The sequence below is a fragment of the Chenopodium album genome, chromosome 21, assembly GCF_948465745.1.
Source record: "Chenopodium album chromosome 21, dcCheAlbu1.1, whole genome shotgun sequence".
Classification (NCBI taxonomy): Eukaryota; Viridiplantae; Streptophyta; class Magnoliopsida; order Caryophyllales; family Amaranthaceae; genus Chenopodium; species Chenopodium album.
This window is the reverse complement of record NC_137854.1, coordinates 30,717,113-30,736,290: the sequence shown is the minus strand read 5'-3', so window position 1 is coordinate 30,736,290 and position 19,178 is coordinate 30,717,113. Positions and strand designations below refer to the sequence as shown.

The 19,178-nt window shown below is 35.7% G+C and overlaps 1 protein-coding gene across 1 annotated transcript; it reads right to left on the bottom strand.

Moving 5' to 3' along the window:
* Positions 1 to 15,004: 15,004 nt before the first annotated feature.
* LOC145600624 (uncharacterized) lies at positions 15,005 to 18,877 on the bottom strand. Its single transcript, XM_081656508.1, has 2 exons — positions 18,457 to 18,877; positions 15,005 to 18,354 (listed from the first exon to the last, which is right to left on the bottom strand). Exons 1-2 carry the CDS (start codon positions 18,875 to 18,877, stop codon positions 15,005 to 15,007), a joined length of 3,771 nt encoding a protein of 1,256 aa, XP_081512634.1.
* Positions 18,878 to 19,178: the final 301 nt, after the last annotated feature.

Genomic DNA, 19,178 nt, shown 5'->3' with positions numbered 1-19,178 from the left:
AATTCGCACATTAGTACTCATATTGTCATGTACTCCAGTACAATAATACTTGTACGTAGGGGCGGAGCCATGGGGGTTGGCAGCCCCGGCCCTGAGCATAGGCGAGAGGTGCGACGGCCTAAGGCCCAGGGCTGGTAGGGGCCCATTAATTTTAACATTTAGCTTCGTATGTACCTGTATGAAAAAAATTAAACATATACAATTGCTAAAATTTGCTTTAGCCTAGTGGAATCAATTGGGCTAGAAATACCAATGACACAAATACGCGAGGATCGATTCGCCTATCTAACATTTTTTTCCTTTCTTGCTTGGCAACTTTACCTTTTCGAACTTTTTCTTTTACTAGTTGTTGGTGCGCGCGCAATGCGCGCGCCCCCCCCCCCCAACGTTATGCTATTTAAGAAGTCGATGGTATGTCTACGGGGTGAATTGGGCATGTGTTATACCGTGTTTCATATACAATGTAGTTGTTGCTAGAGGCAATGTAGGTATCATTTTAAATTTTTGATCACAACTACTTTGGTGTATTTATGATATAAAAGGAATTGTAAGTCAACCCTTGAAATTCTTGTGTAAAATAACCTATGTGATGTGTACGTTTAAGTGTGAGCTCAGTATTACAAGCATAGACATTGAGACATGCGTTTCTTAAATAATGCAGTTTAAAGTTATTAAATGCTCTTGTATCTCGAGTCTTTTGAGTTACATTTGGCTTTATATGTGCCTGTAACGTAGGTTCTCGATGTCGTTCTAAAACCTATATTCGCATATACTCAGTGGATATTGGAAGAGCAATGGGTGAATCTGTAATGTCGTTCATCGTTCGCGTGGAAGCAGAAACTCGAGACAAACTGGTAAGACAAACTAAGGGTCTGTTAACTCTGATATTTAACATATTTGTGTAGGGGGGTTTTCTGTTTATTTTGCTGTGGAAAGGTTTTGTAGTAATATGTTTGTCGTTTGTTTTTTGATAGGGAAAAGAATTATGCAGTAATTGTCGTGAATGTCATCTGTATTGTTAGTTTTTGTGTTTTTTGGTTTTTCTGGCTGAAGAATTATAATAATTATTTGAATTGGGAAGTCTAGGGTTCGTGTGATGGTTTTTTTGAAACCTGCTGTTTTGAAATAGATTTAATAGAGCTTGATATTGGTAATTGACTTTGCCATATGATATTATGCGGGCGATGGCCGAGTAAAGGCTATTGACAGGCATGAAAGCCTAATAGTTTAGGCTCATAGTATGTAGGCTAAGTAGATTTCTTGTTCGTGCCATCTAGTGTTTGGTTATACTGCATTGGAATGAGAGGTCATTAAGCTGATTGTGTGTGTTTATCCTTCAAGAAAACTATTGTAATAACTACAATTGGTTTTTTTGGGCGTGGGATTGAGTAGGTATTGAGATTTTAGAATCTTTGATTGCTCCATGGAGCATTGTAAGGTGTAATGTTTGTATTGTTAGACTGGTTTTGTGTGTTAATGTTTGATTTTCCTTTTGTTTATATGTTATAGCGGGTCCCTGATGTTTTGAAAGAGGTCCTAGAAGATGGTTTTCTCAACGTTGAATTGCTGGTTGATGGTGGTGCTGATTCTTGGTTTGTCACTCTACTGCATGAAGAATCTGATAATGGGTGGCAGATGTATCTTGACATAGGGTGGTCAGATTTTATGGCTGACAATGCTCTAAACATTGGGGATGTTGTACTGCTCAAGTACATTGGTGATAATTCATTTCTGCTCAGAATTATTTATCGGACTGGATCACCACAGGGCGAGGGAGCAGGACAAGGTAATGGGTCTGGTAGCTGTGGCAAAAAGCGTGGCCGTAAGCCAACTATTGAAGGTAATTCTAATAAAATGAAGGAGGCAAATGCTTGGCTCGATGCACTTGCAGATGCATGCGGCGAAGATTTCTTCAAGTTTTCTTTCACTCAAACATACTTTGAATTGGCTACGATTGTAAGTTTGATACGAAGTTAATTACTATGATTTGTAGTCTCTGCAAAACCTATTCTATCAATATATGTTAGTAATGTTTTTCGCTGTATGATTCTGCTTGTTTGTTGTCTGTGACTGTTTGTTCTTGTGTTGACAGAATATTCCTCTGCCTTTTGCAAAAGAGCATTTCATGGGATTCCCTCCAACAACTGCTGTGATCTTACAGTATGATGATGAACAGTTTGATGTTGAGCTGAAGATTGTGATGAAGAACAATAAGATCATGCAATGTTCGTTGAAGAATGGAGTCAGAGAGTTCATGGAGTACTACGGTGTCCAGGTGAATGAAGCTGCGCTTTTCAAGTATAGGAGAGGTCATCCGATAGTGTTTGATGTTGATTTAGTCCTAGTATAAATAGTTAGTGTGAAGGGTGTAGAAAAATCTTCTAGTAAAGTGCATTTAAGTGATTGAAGAATGTTTTGTGTATGAATTCTATTAGCCTAAACTCAACTATTAAGTTTAATGTCACGTAACTGTGATTCAAATGCAGTCGATAAGTTCATGCTACTATATTTTAGTTGTTGTTTGTGGCTACTGTTGGTTTGCATTTTGAGATGGAGCAGAATTCAACTTATATTGACGGATTTGGCTTTATATTTTTCAGTATACTATACTATTCCAGCTGTTAGGAACTGCTATTAAGCAATGCAAATATCAATCTGCGAACAATAAATAGACAACGCTTAGCATGATGAACAACTCTGCGTACTGTAATGTCTTTTTAATCAGTAGATTGAATATGTAATGTATAGTTTTACTTCATTTTCTTGACTTAGATAACCGAAGCAGTTGGATAGAATGATAGCATATCAATATAAACGAATTTCATAGAGTTGATTGCATGTAAGATAATGAATTTAGAATAAGTGATTTGCAAAAAGTACTTAAATTTACTAATATTATATATTAGAATCCTGATTTAAGGATATCAGTACATAGATAAGACTTGCTTCATTAGGCAAGATTTGCTAATACAGGATATATGCTAATATATGATAGGTGCCTTTCTTCCCAAAATACCAAGCCTACCATTTTTGCTTACACTTATATGTTAACATACCTAGCAACATTGCTATTCACATAACTGGTGTTTATAGGGAACAATATTTGTTTTCATCTGTTCCTTTTAAACCCCCAAAAGATTTATGCCTATTTATAGATAAGGCATTATAAAACTTATATATAAAAACAGCATTTAACCTAGTTTAACTATCACCATTAGAATAGACAAAAGATGGTGACTATGGATCATTAGATCTTGAGAACTTCATGGGTTTTCAGGTTCAGCTGCTGGAGAGCTGAATTCATCAAGGCTTTCTTTAACATTAGTGTCTTGAAACAGAGCTGTTTTCACTTTCTTCCTGGGTGGAAATTCATCAGTAGGCTTGCTTGCCTTTGAATCATCAGCAGTAGATTCCTTTTTCTTTGGTGGACTACGTTTGCGAGAGAGCTTATTCCAGTTTGGAAGAACTTCTCTTGGTGGGGTGCTTATCTCAGAAAGCTGCAGGGGCTCTAGACTTGGCTCAGATAGCAGGAACATGTCTGCATCGAATGTTTGGGAGGCTAAGTTCATCTCTTCTAGTTGAGCAAGGTCTGCAATTCTAGCAGCATCTCTGGTTGCTGTATTCTGAAGGTTAGCAGGGATAGAGCTTAATCCAATCACTAGAGGCTTCTTACCATGAGCTTGTTCCTCAAGCATTAGTTCTTTCTGTAGCTTCTTTTCCTGTTCTGTTGTGACAACTTCTTCTTGGTTTGTATCCATTGCAGATGTTTGTGATGAAGATTTCAGTTGTCTTGCTTCATCCTCTACCTCAACAGATTTGAGTGTCCAAATAAGCACGTTGTTCATTGACAGCTCCTTTGTGGGACCCACCTTGATTAGAACTGGTTTGGTAGAAAGGATCTGTTGTATAGCTGCAAAAGCTTCTAAGTTCTCCTGGAACATGTATAGAGTGAATAGTCATTGCCAAGTTAGATATTTACTGGATTTTAGTATACAAAATCAATGTCATGTTTAAACAGAAGGAGCAAATAATATATAGATTTTATCTGAATTCAGTTGCAATAGATGTGGGTGTGATTAATATTAACAATGCAGAGTGAAATTCAATATAAAAAGTGTGCATTCTTTTTCTGCAGGACAGTAATAAAGCATGCAGAGTATAGTACGGAGTGTATGAAAATGCTGAAACATAGGTATTTGTTAATGTAAGGAATGCTTACAGTGTTTTTCATGCTAGAAATCTCGGCTGCTGACATTCTAAAGAGTTTCTCCGTGTCATCATTGAAACTGGTGAATGACATAGTTCCTGTGTCATCTGCTGCCTCAAATTTGAATATAACTCTGACAAACATGAACAGGATTAAGTTACAAGAGTTCTAATTTTATGATGTAGAGATTAGAAGAGCTAAAGTATAATTTACTTGTGCGTAGAGACTGTGTCTGTTTTTTTGCAGGCAGTGCAACGATAGCGAGATCCCACAGGAAGGGTGGTCCGTTTGGAGCATTCATGGCAACCAGCATAGGCATGAATCCTGTTCAGTTCAGCATTCGGTATGGTCACTCTTATCCATGCAATCTCTTCTTGCATGGTATCAGATGGCTGTATGTTTTTTTTGCATGAGCATATTATCAACTGATTTCAAAAAGATAGATATTACTATTAATTGAACAAAGTTGCTAGCAGTGGAAGTGGAATCTGAACCTGTTTGTTTCTTAATCCTGCAATTGTGTAGATGTGTTTCTGTTCACTGGGGTACCTGACAGTGAGCACTCTAGCCTGCCTATCAAGCAAAACCTGTGGGTACACTCTTGCCCTGTAATGGAAATGTAATAATAGCTAAGTGTAAGGTAACAAAGAGAATATACAATAGTAAACAGACTATTAAAAAATGTACCATTCTCGAAGCACATTTGCCCTATCTCCCTGAGGCTCATGAATGAATCGAGTCGACATAGTTGTGCTTAAAATGAACCCTGCATCATAAACTGCTACTTTTAGACTTCGTGACATTTTTTTTCGCTATTTTATAATATAATTGCAAGAATGTTGAAGAAGTTAACCTCTTGATGTGTTCTGAGCCCTGAGAGCAGTGAGACCAATGACATTGAATCTGTCAGCCCAGTTATTGAGTGCATTGCAATCGTTGACAGCAAGATCATTCCATGCTGACACAGTAATGGATTGATCGTGGCTGTTACATGGATTTCAAAATACATGTTAGCACAAAAATTGAGTAATACCCTACATCTAGATAACAAAAAGGCTCAACACTTTCCTAAGACCCATCATACCGAGCTAAATTAAATATGAACAATCATATACCTAGCCTGATGACACTCACACATATTAAACATCATAGCCTCGTTAGGCAACAAAAAAAAAAAATCCAAGAAACAAAATAATAAGTAAAACATGCATATTCAGAGCAGGCCATACATGAAAGAATTCAGAAGCTGTAAAAAAGTTAAAGAGAAGACTGCTTAAAGGTGACATAACCTTGTATCAGTGACAACTATCTCACGAACTGGGCTCTCACGTCCTCGTGAATTAGCAATCATCCGTGGGTGTTCCTCGACAAAGAGAACTACTACAACAACATCTGAAGACAACAGCCATAAATAGCAGTAAATTAGAAAAGAACACTACTCAAGCTATTTGTATAGAATTAGCAGTAACTGCAATAACGTATATACCAAATTTGCTATCTGAATCAGCTGTCCTTGGAATAGTTGACAGAGGCTGATACATGGGAACAATAGGTCCAGCTTCAGGGTTCAGTCGTTGGACAACAGTTTGCTGTCCAATAGTCATTTGATATGGAAGTTCTTCAAGGTTGAACTTGAATTGATCATCCACAACACCTATAGGAGCTCGGGATATTTCATACTTTCCTGTGGGTTTCAAGATTTCCTCATAGGCCTTTATCTGCTCTCCGAAAAGAGCACAGCGCATCTTGTTTTTCTATGTATAAAATACAAGTGAAAACATCATATATAAATATGTTCAAAGTAACAAATGATCTGAATTTAACATAATCAATTTCAAGCATGTAACTCGTGTATTGAATTAAATGAACAAGGACAACTTTACTAAGCTATTCATATAACTACATCTACATTATTTTTGATCAGAACAAAGAGTATGCAAATTATATACAGTATTCTAGACCTTACTGGACATAGGTATTATAATATGGACTGAACATAGTTACTTAATAAGGTATTGCTGCAGATCTCATACTCTATTTGTTTTTAGTATATCTTGACAATGAAACAGTACTCAAGGTCAGGGATATTGCATAAACAACCATATACAAGAACAAGCTAACAAATAGAGTAATAAATTTAGGTAGATTCACCTTCTCATCTTCCATGATGAGAGTCTGGAAAACTAATCCTGGCTTTTTGGGTGATTCCCGAGGACGACCTTTTTCTGCAACTGTAACTCTGACCTTGTAATCTTTGCTCTGAGTATTGAGTTCATCCAAATAAACTGATTCAAGCTTCATATTCAAGTCAATATGCAATCTGTGAAATCCAAAGTTCATTATTCGTATAAATAGAGGAGAAGACTCAACACACATTCTAAAAAGCCTAGATAATGTGACACTATAAACACTATATACGCATATGATTCAGTCAACATGTAACTTGTCACACAGATTATATGCAAAGCAACATTGAAATATGTAGATTGATTAGATCAGCTATTAAAAATCCCAGAAAAATTAATTTTCGTAGCAGGTTCATATTGTTTGATGCAGATAGCTTCCACATGCAGAACGACCATTATATTTTCACACAAATGTTATAATTCATTTTTAAAATACAAACAATTATTTTTATACAACACAATCTGATATCTGTTCTGTTTTCGTGCACAGGATTCCTAGTACTGGAATATTCTCTATTGTCTGAACATAGTATTAAATGTAAATGTAGCTAACATTTCCAGAAATTCAAGCTGCAGTATTTAATAGGTGGAATCTATTAAAAGGAACTTATGCTTTCTGTAAAAACATTATATGGACATAATCTTAGCTAATTTAAAAGTATACAACAAGAAACTATAAATCAAGGCACCAAACAATCAGACATTTGTAGTTATTACAAAACAGAAACTATAATACATTGTAAGCTAATTCTTTAACATAGCATGCATTTATATCAAGTTATTTTACAGATGCATGAATTTAATAAGTTAATGGTCGAATTAAACATGCAGGATAGCAATAATATTAAAAGATTCATGCAATTCTAGCTTTCAAAGTGTTAGAGATAGGCATACCTTAGGTGGAAAAAGGTGAGATTCCAAGGTTGGAAAGGTGATTTTTGGGAAGAAGTGAGGCTGCTATTTATAATCAAGAATTAGAGGCAGCACTAAGCAATCAGTTGAACAACACTGCCATACATCAAAGGTCCGAACAGTGAAGACCATACTTAGAATTTAGCAGAACAGTTGTAAAGTACAATGGAAGTATTTGTTAATTATAATTTCTTGTTCTTGTAATCTACAAAGTCCTGCATTATTTGCTTGTTTGCATGATATACCTAGTTATTTACTGCCTACCCTATCAAACTATCTTTGGTGGTGCGTTTGTCAAGTCAGTAGAAAAGCAAAAGAAAGTTATCTACTTGCATAAGTAATGTCAAGTACAATCAGTCAAAAGCATGGTTTGCAAAGATTTAGTCTTCATATTTTAAGGAGATGGTACAACATATAAATAATATAATAACATAAAATATCTATAAAGTTCTATGAATGATGCTCCTAAGTGGTTGTAAAGATTTTAATATTAAAAAATGCACTCATCTTTTTAAAAGGAGTAAAATATTTTGTGTGGTATTCTATCAAAGAGTACAATGTATTGGTTTTATTTAAGTACTTTAAATGTTTTTAATATGGTAACTGGTTGTACTTCTTTCTTTTAGTATAAGGAAATTGTTTCTACTTGATTTTAAAAGGTTATACACACTAATTTGTGCATCGTTGCTTATTATTCATAGGAGATTTAAAGTATTAACGATTAGTTACAATTCGATGTGGAATTGGCTAACATCTTTCGACTCACTAAAATGGGCCAATCTATTAGGACTCATTCATTCAATAATGTGGTTATAACTCATAGATTTAATGGACAACCTTAAATACATGTTTATGTATTAATATTTGTTTCCATATAATAAATATAGTACTTTAGGCAAGGACGATAATAATGCGTGTATAATATGTACCTCTATAGTAAACTAATTTATGTTTTATTCTAAAAGTTCGAGGATTATGTAGAAGGAAAACCCGTTACTAAATTAATTATGGTAACCGATATTATTATCCTATCTACAATAATAAAGGAAGTATTTTTCCTTTTTTTTTGTTGTGTTGTCATAGCTGCGTCTTGACATTGGCATATGAAACTCCTTTGTTAATAACCAAAAATTTGCTTTGTGCAATGCTCATTTAAAGGACCATGATACAGTAAAACTACTGCTATAACCATTATCACTTCTAAAAAGCATTGACCTTGTTCATTACATGTAATTGCAAATTTGAGGGTTTTGAAAGTACTTTAGACCATAGGGAAAATTTAAAAGGTAGACATACGTTACTCTACATTTCGAATACTCTCATCACTAAATTAGCCGATAACAATACTTTGATACGATATTTGCTTCTTAAGGTGCACTAAATAACCAAGTTTACTATTTCATTTTTATCCACCATGCATTATATTGTACTTATTCATTGAGATCAATATGTAGGGTCTAGCGCATGGTGTAACTCGTACAATATATATTTTTGTTGATATTGATTTATCAATGACACGCATCTCACATAATATATTCCGTAGATATCAAGATATAATGCATTTCACATGGCTACAGTTAATAGTTAGATTCTTAGTAAGGACATCACCCATTATATAAAGAACTACATATCCAGGCTAATGTAAAGACACAATTTCTAGTATTTGCTCAAAGTGTCTGGCTGTGGTAGAGATGGTAAGTACAGTTTGTGATAATCTTGTTAGGTCTATTATTTGCAATTATGTGTTACCGAAGGTTTTGCTTCTTTTTAACTAATTTGCTAGCTTCATATGTTGTTAGGCTGATACTAATGCTATCATGAAATGGATACTAAGAATTGAAGAAGAGCACAAAGACATGGCAGTAAGTACATAGTCCAGTTCTTTTTGAGAAATAATTCACACATATACATACACACACATACACTATACATACACACATACATAGACTTATGATATTATTGTTAACTAATGGTGGTTTTGCTGTGATTTAGGAAATTCCTGTTTATTTTTATCATATCCTATACAATCAATGTGGAGCAGCTAAGATGTTCCGCGGTTGTGATGGACCAGCATGGGATATTGTTATTAGAAGAACCAAGTCCGGAAATATGATCACTGGAATGTATGTTGAAGGAGGCTGGAGAGAATTCATTTCAGATAATGATATTGAAGTTGGAGATACCTTGATAATGTATTACAAAGGTAGAAGAACATTCCATACTGAAATTTTTTCATACGATGGTCATGATAAAACCAATCTTGGTAGACCAGTTACACAAACCAGAGTTGCTCGAAGGAGGCTTCCATTGTCTCCTGCAGAAATGGAAAATCATCTAAGGTTAATGGAACAAGAATGTTCATATCCATCATTTCCATATGTGGTTAATCCTCGGGCCATTTTCCAAGGAATCATTGTAAGTTTCACTGTCTGCAAACTGTATATATACATTTATTTTACCGACACTTGCAAAAGCATATTAGCATGAGAAAACATCTGACTACTGGCTGTCTGTAAATTATGTCTCTGAAAGGTTGTTCCTGTGCCATTTGCTACAATGCATTTCTGGACAGCAGATCCTTGCACAGCTGTTCTTCTCCGGCACAAAAGAGATCAGTGGTGTGCTGAGTTAAAAATAGTTCGGAGAAGGGGCAGTATCATATCATGTGTACTATGTAATGGTGTGAATGCGTTCTATGAACACGTGTCTGCTGTAGCTGGTTTAGGCGCTTTAGTGGTTTATCGAACAGGTTTTCCTCTCTTGTTTGAAGTGTTGCTTGGACCAGCATAGCTTGGCCTGTAAAACTTCTGTTTTGGTTATAAGCTAGGCTGCCATATTAGCATCAATATGTAGTATCTGAAATAGCAGAATATGAGATAATAAATGTGTAAGGTAATCATTACATGGTGTCGAAAATTGGCTAGCTAATGCCCAGCACTTATGTAAGAAAGACAACCATGTATTTCATCTGTATAATATTCAATTCCTGTAAAATTAATGTTCATGTATTAAACAAGGCATGGAGTACGAAATAATGCAGAGTAGTGCCCTTTGAATAAGCAAATGTGCAATGAAGACAGGCTGCAGTACCATAACAAATTATCTGCTAATTAACAAAATCACTATATGGCCTTTTTTTCGAAAAATGTTCACGTAGGTGCCCTCTCAATTTTGTGTTAGTTCATCGGTAGTAATTAGATTTTGATTTCTTGGTAATTATATTTCATTTTATATTTCAAAATGGCTGTTATGAATGTATTTGTTGCTTTGACTGAAATATTATTGTTGGTGTAATGTAAATTATGGTGAAGTTATGTTTGGTATTTCTGTGTAACTTGTGAGGAAAAGTAAATGGAAAAGGCATGAGAGGTGTGGTCTAAGCTATTTATTAAGTCAATTGTTATTAGAAAACTTGTAGTCGTAATTAAGTGCATGTTTGACTTATTGTAGAATTAGTAAATACAGTTGAATTATTGGCTATAAATTAAGATTTGGAATGATATTTTTTTCTTTTGTCTTAGTGAATTCATACATATGGCAAATATAGGTAGTAACGTTAGGAGTAAACGTGGTCGAAAGCCTTTGATTGAAGGCCGTTCAACATTGATGGTTGAAGCAAATTCTTGGGCAAATACTATTTCAGCAAGATTGGGAGGTCGAAATTTTCAATTTATATTCTCTGAATCGTATCATTCACAAGGAATTATAGTATGTGTATTTGTGCTGATTTATTTAGACGAAGAAATTTTTTTTTTTTGTGGTTTTTTTTGGGCATGACTCATCTTTTTTTTTGATTTTTTGGTTTTTTGATGTAGAATGTCCCGGTAGAGTTTGCTCGAAAACATTTTCAAAATGTCACAGATACGGCTAAGGTTCTTTTGCATCTTTATGATACAAGTTTTGAGGCAGAGTTGAAGGTTCAGATTTCTGAAAATAAAATCGTGAAGTGTTTTATTAGGAAAGGTGTTGATAAATTGATTGATTATTATGAAGTGCAAATTAACGAAGGAGCTGTGCTTAAGCTTAGAAAGGGGAAGGTTATTATGTTTGATGTTCATCTACAACTTAATTATTTATAATTGAATTTCATGTAATCTCTGGAAATAATGCTTTTTGTAAAAGCACAATTTATGTTATAATGTCATATCTGTTTATCAGTTTGCATATAGTTTGTCTAATTAATGTTTGGTTTGGCTAATTACATAGAACAATACAGCTAATAATCTAGTATGAAATATTAATATTCTTGAAAGATGAATATTAACACGAACTTGAATAACTCTTGAATTTTTCAAGCGCGTAAGGAATTATTACCCGCTGTGTTTGGATAGTTTCCTGCCGAGAAGTTTTACTAATAGGATTGATGATTAACCTTTATCGTATCAGGAATTTATAATTCTCAGATTGTGCTTTTCCAGTGTGAAAAGATTAATAATGATAACAAATTCATGGCAATTCCAACAAGAAAGGTAAATGTAGCTTTGTTATTATGGTGGACTGCATACGATAAGGTCAAGGTTATTCAGTATTCAATACCATTGCAGTTTAGATGCTTTCGTCACTGGTTTGCCTGATTTCACTAATCACTGAAACTAAATAATGTTAAACTTACTTTTATACAGCACAGTCATAGCAATTCATAAGTTAAGAATATTTTAGTTATTGTGTGTCCATTGGATGCATGGTTAATGCATTGATTATAATAAGAACACAGTGTATAGAATTCTATATGTAACTTTACATGTAGATTAATGGCATTATATGAATTGAACCAGGTAAGTATACACACTGTAAAATAGAAAAGATTACCAAAATTCAAAGCATAAGCTAAATTCTATGTATTGACTGGAAAATCCAGAAAACATGGATACATTTCTCAGCAAGCAAATGTGATAACCTATTGAGAATTTTAAATTCCACCAATCATCCATCTTCAAACTTAGACTTGTAATACCTTAGATATTAATTATCCTTGGTAAACATTCATTGTAACCACTTGATTGAATGAACATAGAAGGGAAAAAACTGAAAAACATTCAGCATTGAATGTAGTCAATAAACGTTATGGTAATCTGAAAGTATAAGCACTGGCATTAAACATTTCTCTGAAATTTCTATAAAGTAGTTTAACCTATAGTTTCTCATTAACTTGCCTAAGAAATTGTACCAGATACAAAGGTTGGGACAGTTTTCTTGATAAGCTACTGTAATATGTCCTTACTGATAAGTCATACTTTTTAGAGTATCTGCATAACACAGTGATGTCTCTTCACTCTATATAATTATTACCAAGCAGACTTATATAAAGGCAGTCTGTAGGTGCACTTGATTAAGAGTAGATTTTAGTATAAGTGCTTGACATCCAGTATCTGTAGCTTTTTTCAGGTTGAACTGTCATTATTTGTACATATATGTATGCACCATGTGCATGCTTTAAATTCATTATTTGATATCATGTACTAATTAGTTGCTTCTTTACAGGAGAAATGAGTTTTTACAAGAACTTGCCATGCTTTTGGGTTTTTTTCAAAGCTGAACATGTGCAAGAGCTGGTACACACCAGAAATTCATATAGATTATACAAATGCTTGATTAATGTTCTATTTGTGCCATGTTATGATGCCTTGTGTAGCAACTAATTCAGCACATATATTATTTTTATTGTTCTGTTTTATGCTGCATGTCTTTGTTTTTTTTTGTTTGATATGTGGAACATGTGCTGTAGGAATTACAAGGAAACTGGAATACTTTGCTAACCAGTGTGCACAGTCCAGTAGAAGTCATTCGAGGGAGCAATAGGCGAGTGTGGACCACTCAGTTGCTTAAAATCACAGAGCAAAACAGACAATACATGTGCTTAGATTTTGGGTGGGAATTTTTTGTTAATGACAACCAAATTCATGAAGGTGAAACTCTTATAGTCTATTATGGCGGAGGCAGGAAGTTTTATGTACGAATCTTTTCATCATCAATGGCAGAAAGGTTTGGTTCTCGTGAACCTCTACAAAGTAATATACCAAATAGGGGAACAGACCCTGCTACGGTTAATTTTTTAGATCGTTTGGGAATTGGAGATAGCCTGTGGTTCCCATTTGTATTCACACCAGCATGTCTGCAAAGAGATTACCTGGTTTGTAGATTTTACTCATTGATTACATCATATGAACTGTATGTGCATTTCTAAAGTATGCTATACTAAATTTGCCCACAAATATGTGCAGAATATTCCAGCGACGTTTGGTAATCAAGTGTTTTCTGAAGTTGATGCACAGACAGTGATTCAAGTTCGGCATGTCAACAGGACATGGGATACGACTGTAGAGATATGTTATAAGATCAATGGCAATATCTATAGCAGAATTAAAGAAGGGATGGCACAAGTGTTTTCTAGTGGAGATGTACAATTTGGAAAGACTGGAATTGTTTTCCTGTAGAATAGCAATCCTATTGTGCTAGAAATAGTCTTCTCCTAAGCTGTAGTTAGGTTATGCTTTAAAATTAAGTTCAAGTTCAAAACTCTCTAATAAATTGGGTTGTATAACATTTATAGTAAGTTTTGTGAACTATGTGGCCTGTATCGTTGCTGTAAGCATCAGCAATAAGAGCACGTTTATTGTATTAATCTTATTGAATTTATATGGCTAATGCAATTTGAAGAGTTAGCACTGTGTCTAATGTTAGAAAAGAAACAGCAATTCAATGCCATACAACACCTGCAGTTATGATTAAATTGAAAGGCCTAGAGCATAAAAAGAACATCTAAGCACTGAAACCATCATTTTTGTTGTAACATGTTCCTAAAAATCTTAGATTCAAAGGCGTAACAATAGGCACTGTATGTTGAGGAGAGAAAACTCCAAAAAGACAGAGGGAAAAAGGATAGAATTGATCCAATTTAGAAAGTAATGTTTGATCAGCATAGAGTTAGTTGCAGAGTAATATAAAATATTTTCCACCTGACTATTCTCAAAATGTGTTTATTACTGATGGCTAAGCCATCTAAGTCACCATAACGACAGTTATTTACAGCCTGCCCTGTCCCAGTTAAGCCTAATATCCTTATAACTGCTTACAGCATTTCCTTGTTGGTCCAATCTAACTGTCCAATAGAAATGGTAATCTTTCCCATGTAAAAACTACTATTAACTCAACCTTAATCTAGCCCAGCTCTTACCCGTCGTTAACAACCAGTAACATGTCCATTTGTTACCACAGGTGTATCGTATAGACACCAGCAAGTACTCTCGATTGTATATTAGACTAACGTTCATTGATGTAAACAGTGAAAAAATTAAAGAGCACACTTAAAATTCTCAGTTATTACATGTATTAGCAATGTAGTTACATAATCCAATGATCTATTCCATGCATTGTATAAATTAGCAGGAATTCACAATAGCCAATATGTAATTACCCAACAAGAGTAGACATACCTCTTAAGAACAAGCATATATGTTGGTGCTTCATACAATCCATACATGTGAAGACTTAGGCTCTGATAATAACAAGAAAAGTACAGGAACTCGTGAATGATGATAGATCCGCAATTTTCCCTGCTTCAAAATTTATACAATCTGTCAATACACAGTTATGAACTACCAGCCGATTTCTTAAATGTACAATGCTCGTCTAGTTTCAGAAGCAATGAAAGGAAACATACTGTAAAGTCCTGTTGTAGTGCTCCATTCAAAACAGACATTTAGGTCCTTTCTTCGGTGCTATCATGCAATATTCCTGCCAGCCTCAGCACTTCAAAAGCCACTACATTTTGCACAGTGTTGCGTGGCTGTTGGTCTGGAGGCCTAGCATAAAATACAGAAACATCTGCTGCCTTTTTAGCCCTTGACAAAGCAACATATAACTGACCATGAGAAAAACATGGTCGTGGAAGATGTATAGACACTTGATTAAGAGTCTGCCCCTGAGACTTGTTTATTGTCATTGCAAAGCTTAACTTGATGGGAAATTGTTTCCTTTCAAACTGAAAAGGATAATTCATAGAAGCAGATGGCCTTAAACTAATTCTGTGTATGAAGACATGATCTCCTTTGTACTGTCCTGTAGCAATGACACATTGGATAACGTTTGGGAAAAATCTTTTACAAGTAAGCCGGGTACCATTGCATAAACCAGACAAAGGTAGAAGATTCCTTAGAAGAATTACTGGACAATTTTCCTTCAGCACAAGCTCATGAGGGCTCATTCCTCCCGGACACAGACTATTCATGAACTCCGTAGGATATATATTACACGTATCATTTAACATAATATCAAAACTCTTGTATGTCACAGCCCTGCCTTCAAATTTGTCTATCATGAATGCATTAATCAAGTCCACTTCATCATTTAATGGTGTCAAGATTGCTCGATTAATAAATCTGTCTGCACCAAGGTTACCTTGCAGCATATCAGGGTAGGTTGCTTGTATGAGATTAGACATTAGATCGTCTTCAAATTCAGAAAACTGAGCAACCTGGGATGGCATCTGGATATAAGCTGTTTCTGAATTCTGCAGCTCGCCATTACCTAAAGCAAGCAAGAATTCAGAAAATGGTAAATCCTCCTGAGCTCTAATATTTTCTGTTAACCTGAATCGCATGAATTTAGGCCATAAGTATGAAGTCACAATGCTGGTCTCAACTGCTTCCTTCATTGATCGCTGAGGAACAACTGGCAAAACCTGCCTAAAATCACCCCCAAACACAACAGTTTTACCTCCAAACATGATTTTATTATCACATACATCCTGCAGGAGTAAATCCAAAAACTCAATATTTTGTTTCTTAGCCATTGAAGCTTCATCCCATATTATTAATGATGTTTCCCTAAGTAATGCTGCCAAGCTGCCCTGCTTAGGAACAGCACATGCCAAAGAAGCATCACTATCAAGTGGGATCTTAAATCTTGAATGAGCTGTGCGTCCTGAAGGTATATTCGCTGCAGCAATACCTGATGTTGCTGTCGGCAACACAATCTTGTTCATGAGTCTCACCTCTGCATACAATGCATTGTATAAAAACGTTTTCCCAGTTCCTCCCGGACCATCTATGAAAAAAGCACCTGGTTTCCCCTCCAACACATACTGTATGATACATGAGAAGGCAGCATGTTGTTCCTTATTCAACCTAGAACGACATGTAAGAATTTCTGGCGGAATAGGGGCATCAAGAGCATCAACAATATCCTTTGTTCGTCTTATCTCAGTATCAACATGAGCAATTAAATGATCCAATCCAAAAGCTGACAGGGATTTCCCCATGGCATCAAGGTACCCCTCGATAGAACGAACAGTCAAATGCTGGACCTTCAAGGAACTGTCAGCATATTTGTACCTAAAATCCTCAGACAGAAAAGGGTAGAATTTCTTCCACAAAGCAGGTGGATCAGCTGTCTGACAGAAGATAAGCACTGTTGCAAATAAACGACGCAATGCATCAGGCATTTGGACCTCCGAAGCTTCACATAATGTTAAATCTGCAACATCATCATTTTCTATTAGTCCCAACTTCAGTGCTGCATCATGAAAAGTTGGATATACATGACCATTCACAGTTCGAAGCCCTTCAAATGAAGTTGGACTCCTGACATTGAGCAATAACAGGCGTAAAAAAAAACGTTCTCCTTCTGCAGGATACACAAATGCCAGACGCCCAACAGAAAATAGATCCAGCACCCTTTCTTTCCATTGCTTATTCCCTGCATCCCATCTGTAATGCTCACAAAATTCGCCATATAAATAGCCTGTACCACCTTCAACAGCTGCATTGACAGCAAAAAATTCAGTCGGTTGAGTACGAGAACGTTTAGAATTTGCAACAACAGCACGTAATCTTTCATGAGGATGTAGATGGACCGTTTGTTCATTAGGCAAATGAACCTGTAGAGGAAGAACCGGAGGATGCATCTCAAAAATGTCGAAACTAAATATTCTCCAGGCTGCTTCACAAGGGGAAACCCATCTGCCTGACTGAAACTGTTTGATTTCATCAACACAGTCAGACTCATCAGACACTATATTAAATGAAACCCTATCATGACCCTTGTATACATACTTGTACAGGTATTTCACTGCTTTAATTGTGGAACAGACCTCAACATTCAAGTGGCAATCAAACAATGAAGAAAGATAAGGATTGTATGGAATAACCCACTGATTATCAAGGTATGTGTTGCGGATTTTCACCTGTTCTCCAGTATCACGTCTTTGGTAGATGGGATAACCATCTCTATTATTAGTTGTCTCATTCGAAAACTGTTTAGGATATTTATTCTTACAAGACAACACACCACCCTTGTTGCGCATGCAGGGACATTCTGGATTTAACACACCACAAGGGCCATGCATCATATGTGCAAGCACTGTTCGTCGCAAGTTACTATTACTCACAGAAGGTATCTCAGCACACACATATTTATCATAATCAGCAGGACATTTCATCTTCCAATCTGATTTCAATATGATCAGGAAATGAGCATGGGGTAGTCCTCGTTTTTGGAACTCAACAACATATACCAGTGCAGCAACCTCACCAAAAATCTGTTTCCCTAGTATTTCTTTCTTTAGCAGCAATAATTTTGCTCTGAAAATCCTGGCTACTAAATCAGGCCGGTCCTGTGCTGTTTCCCCTGGGGCTAGCTCAGCTTTTATTTCAGGCCAATTAGCATTGCAAGTAATAGTAACAAATAAATCTGGTTTCCCATATCGCTGAACCAAAGCCATGGCATTTAAGTAACGCTTCTTCATATCACGAGGTCCACCAATAAACGTTGGAGGCAAGATCACTCTACGTCCTACATTTCTGCCAACAGTTTCCCCATAGTCTAATGAATCAAGAATACCTTGGTATAGATCAGCCCGTATACTTTGCTGGTTATTTCGAAAGTAATCAAGCCGAGTGTTTTCAATTTTCACATACATGTCAACTATATATTGTTGAAAACATCTACCAGCTCGCAATATCATGTTTCCAGGCCGCATTTGCAACTTGTAGGCGTAATACTCCCTTGCAGAAATAAACTTATCAGCTCTGGTATTTTTTTTACTTGCTCCTGCATAACAACCGAACAGTCAACTATTCACAGTATAATAGATAGAGAACAAACAATGATATATATTAGTCATTTTTAAAAGAATGTGACTGAAGAACGTACTTCTATCTTCTTCATTCAATAAGTCCTCGGCACTGTGCACAGCACATGACATGATTGGATCTGGCAATGGTATCGTGTTCCTCATTCCAGTGTGAGACTTCTTTTTTAAGCCCTGAGTCCAACCACATTCTCCACGAGGAAATAATAAAGGATACTGTAATGGATCATAACAACCATAGTTATGATAAATTCTATGAGATACATCAGATTTTCCAGACACTAAGATATGAGGACTCAAACTCTGGCTAGAAGAAGCATTTTCTGGCCATATGACCGTGACATCATCTACAGCAGGTGCATTATAAACACGCTGATCCAACACTGTATTCTGGTTGAGGACAATTGTAGTGTCAACAGTTACAGGTCTATCTCTAAGAGACCGAAAAAACACTGCATATGGATTCTGTTCAGAAACTCGCATTAAAATCTCAATCACATCTTGACGAACCTCTTCAAAGCATTTCAACCTGTTCTTAGCCTCATTCTATCCATCATAAAAATAAAGCTGCAAATACTTTGGAGTACCTTTGTCAGGAAGCAAATCTGGAACAAAATGATACATCTGCCCGTGCATCTTAAACACATATATACCCTTGTAAGTGCTTGCATAAAAATTTCCACCTATAGAACTAAAGGCAAACAAATTATTGTACAACCTAGCATAAGTTCTAAAGTGGACTGCATCTTCATCCTTTGATGTAAACAACCGCGATAATTCATAA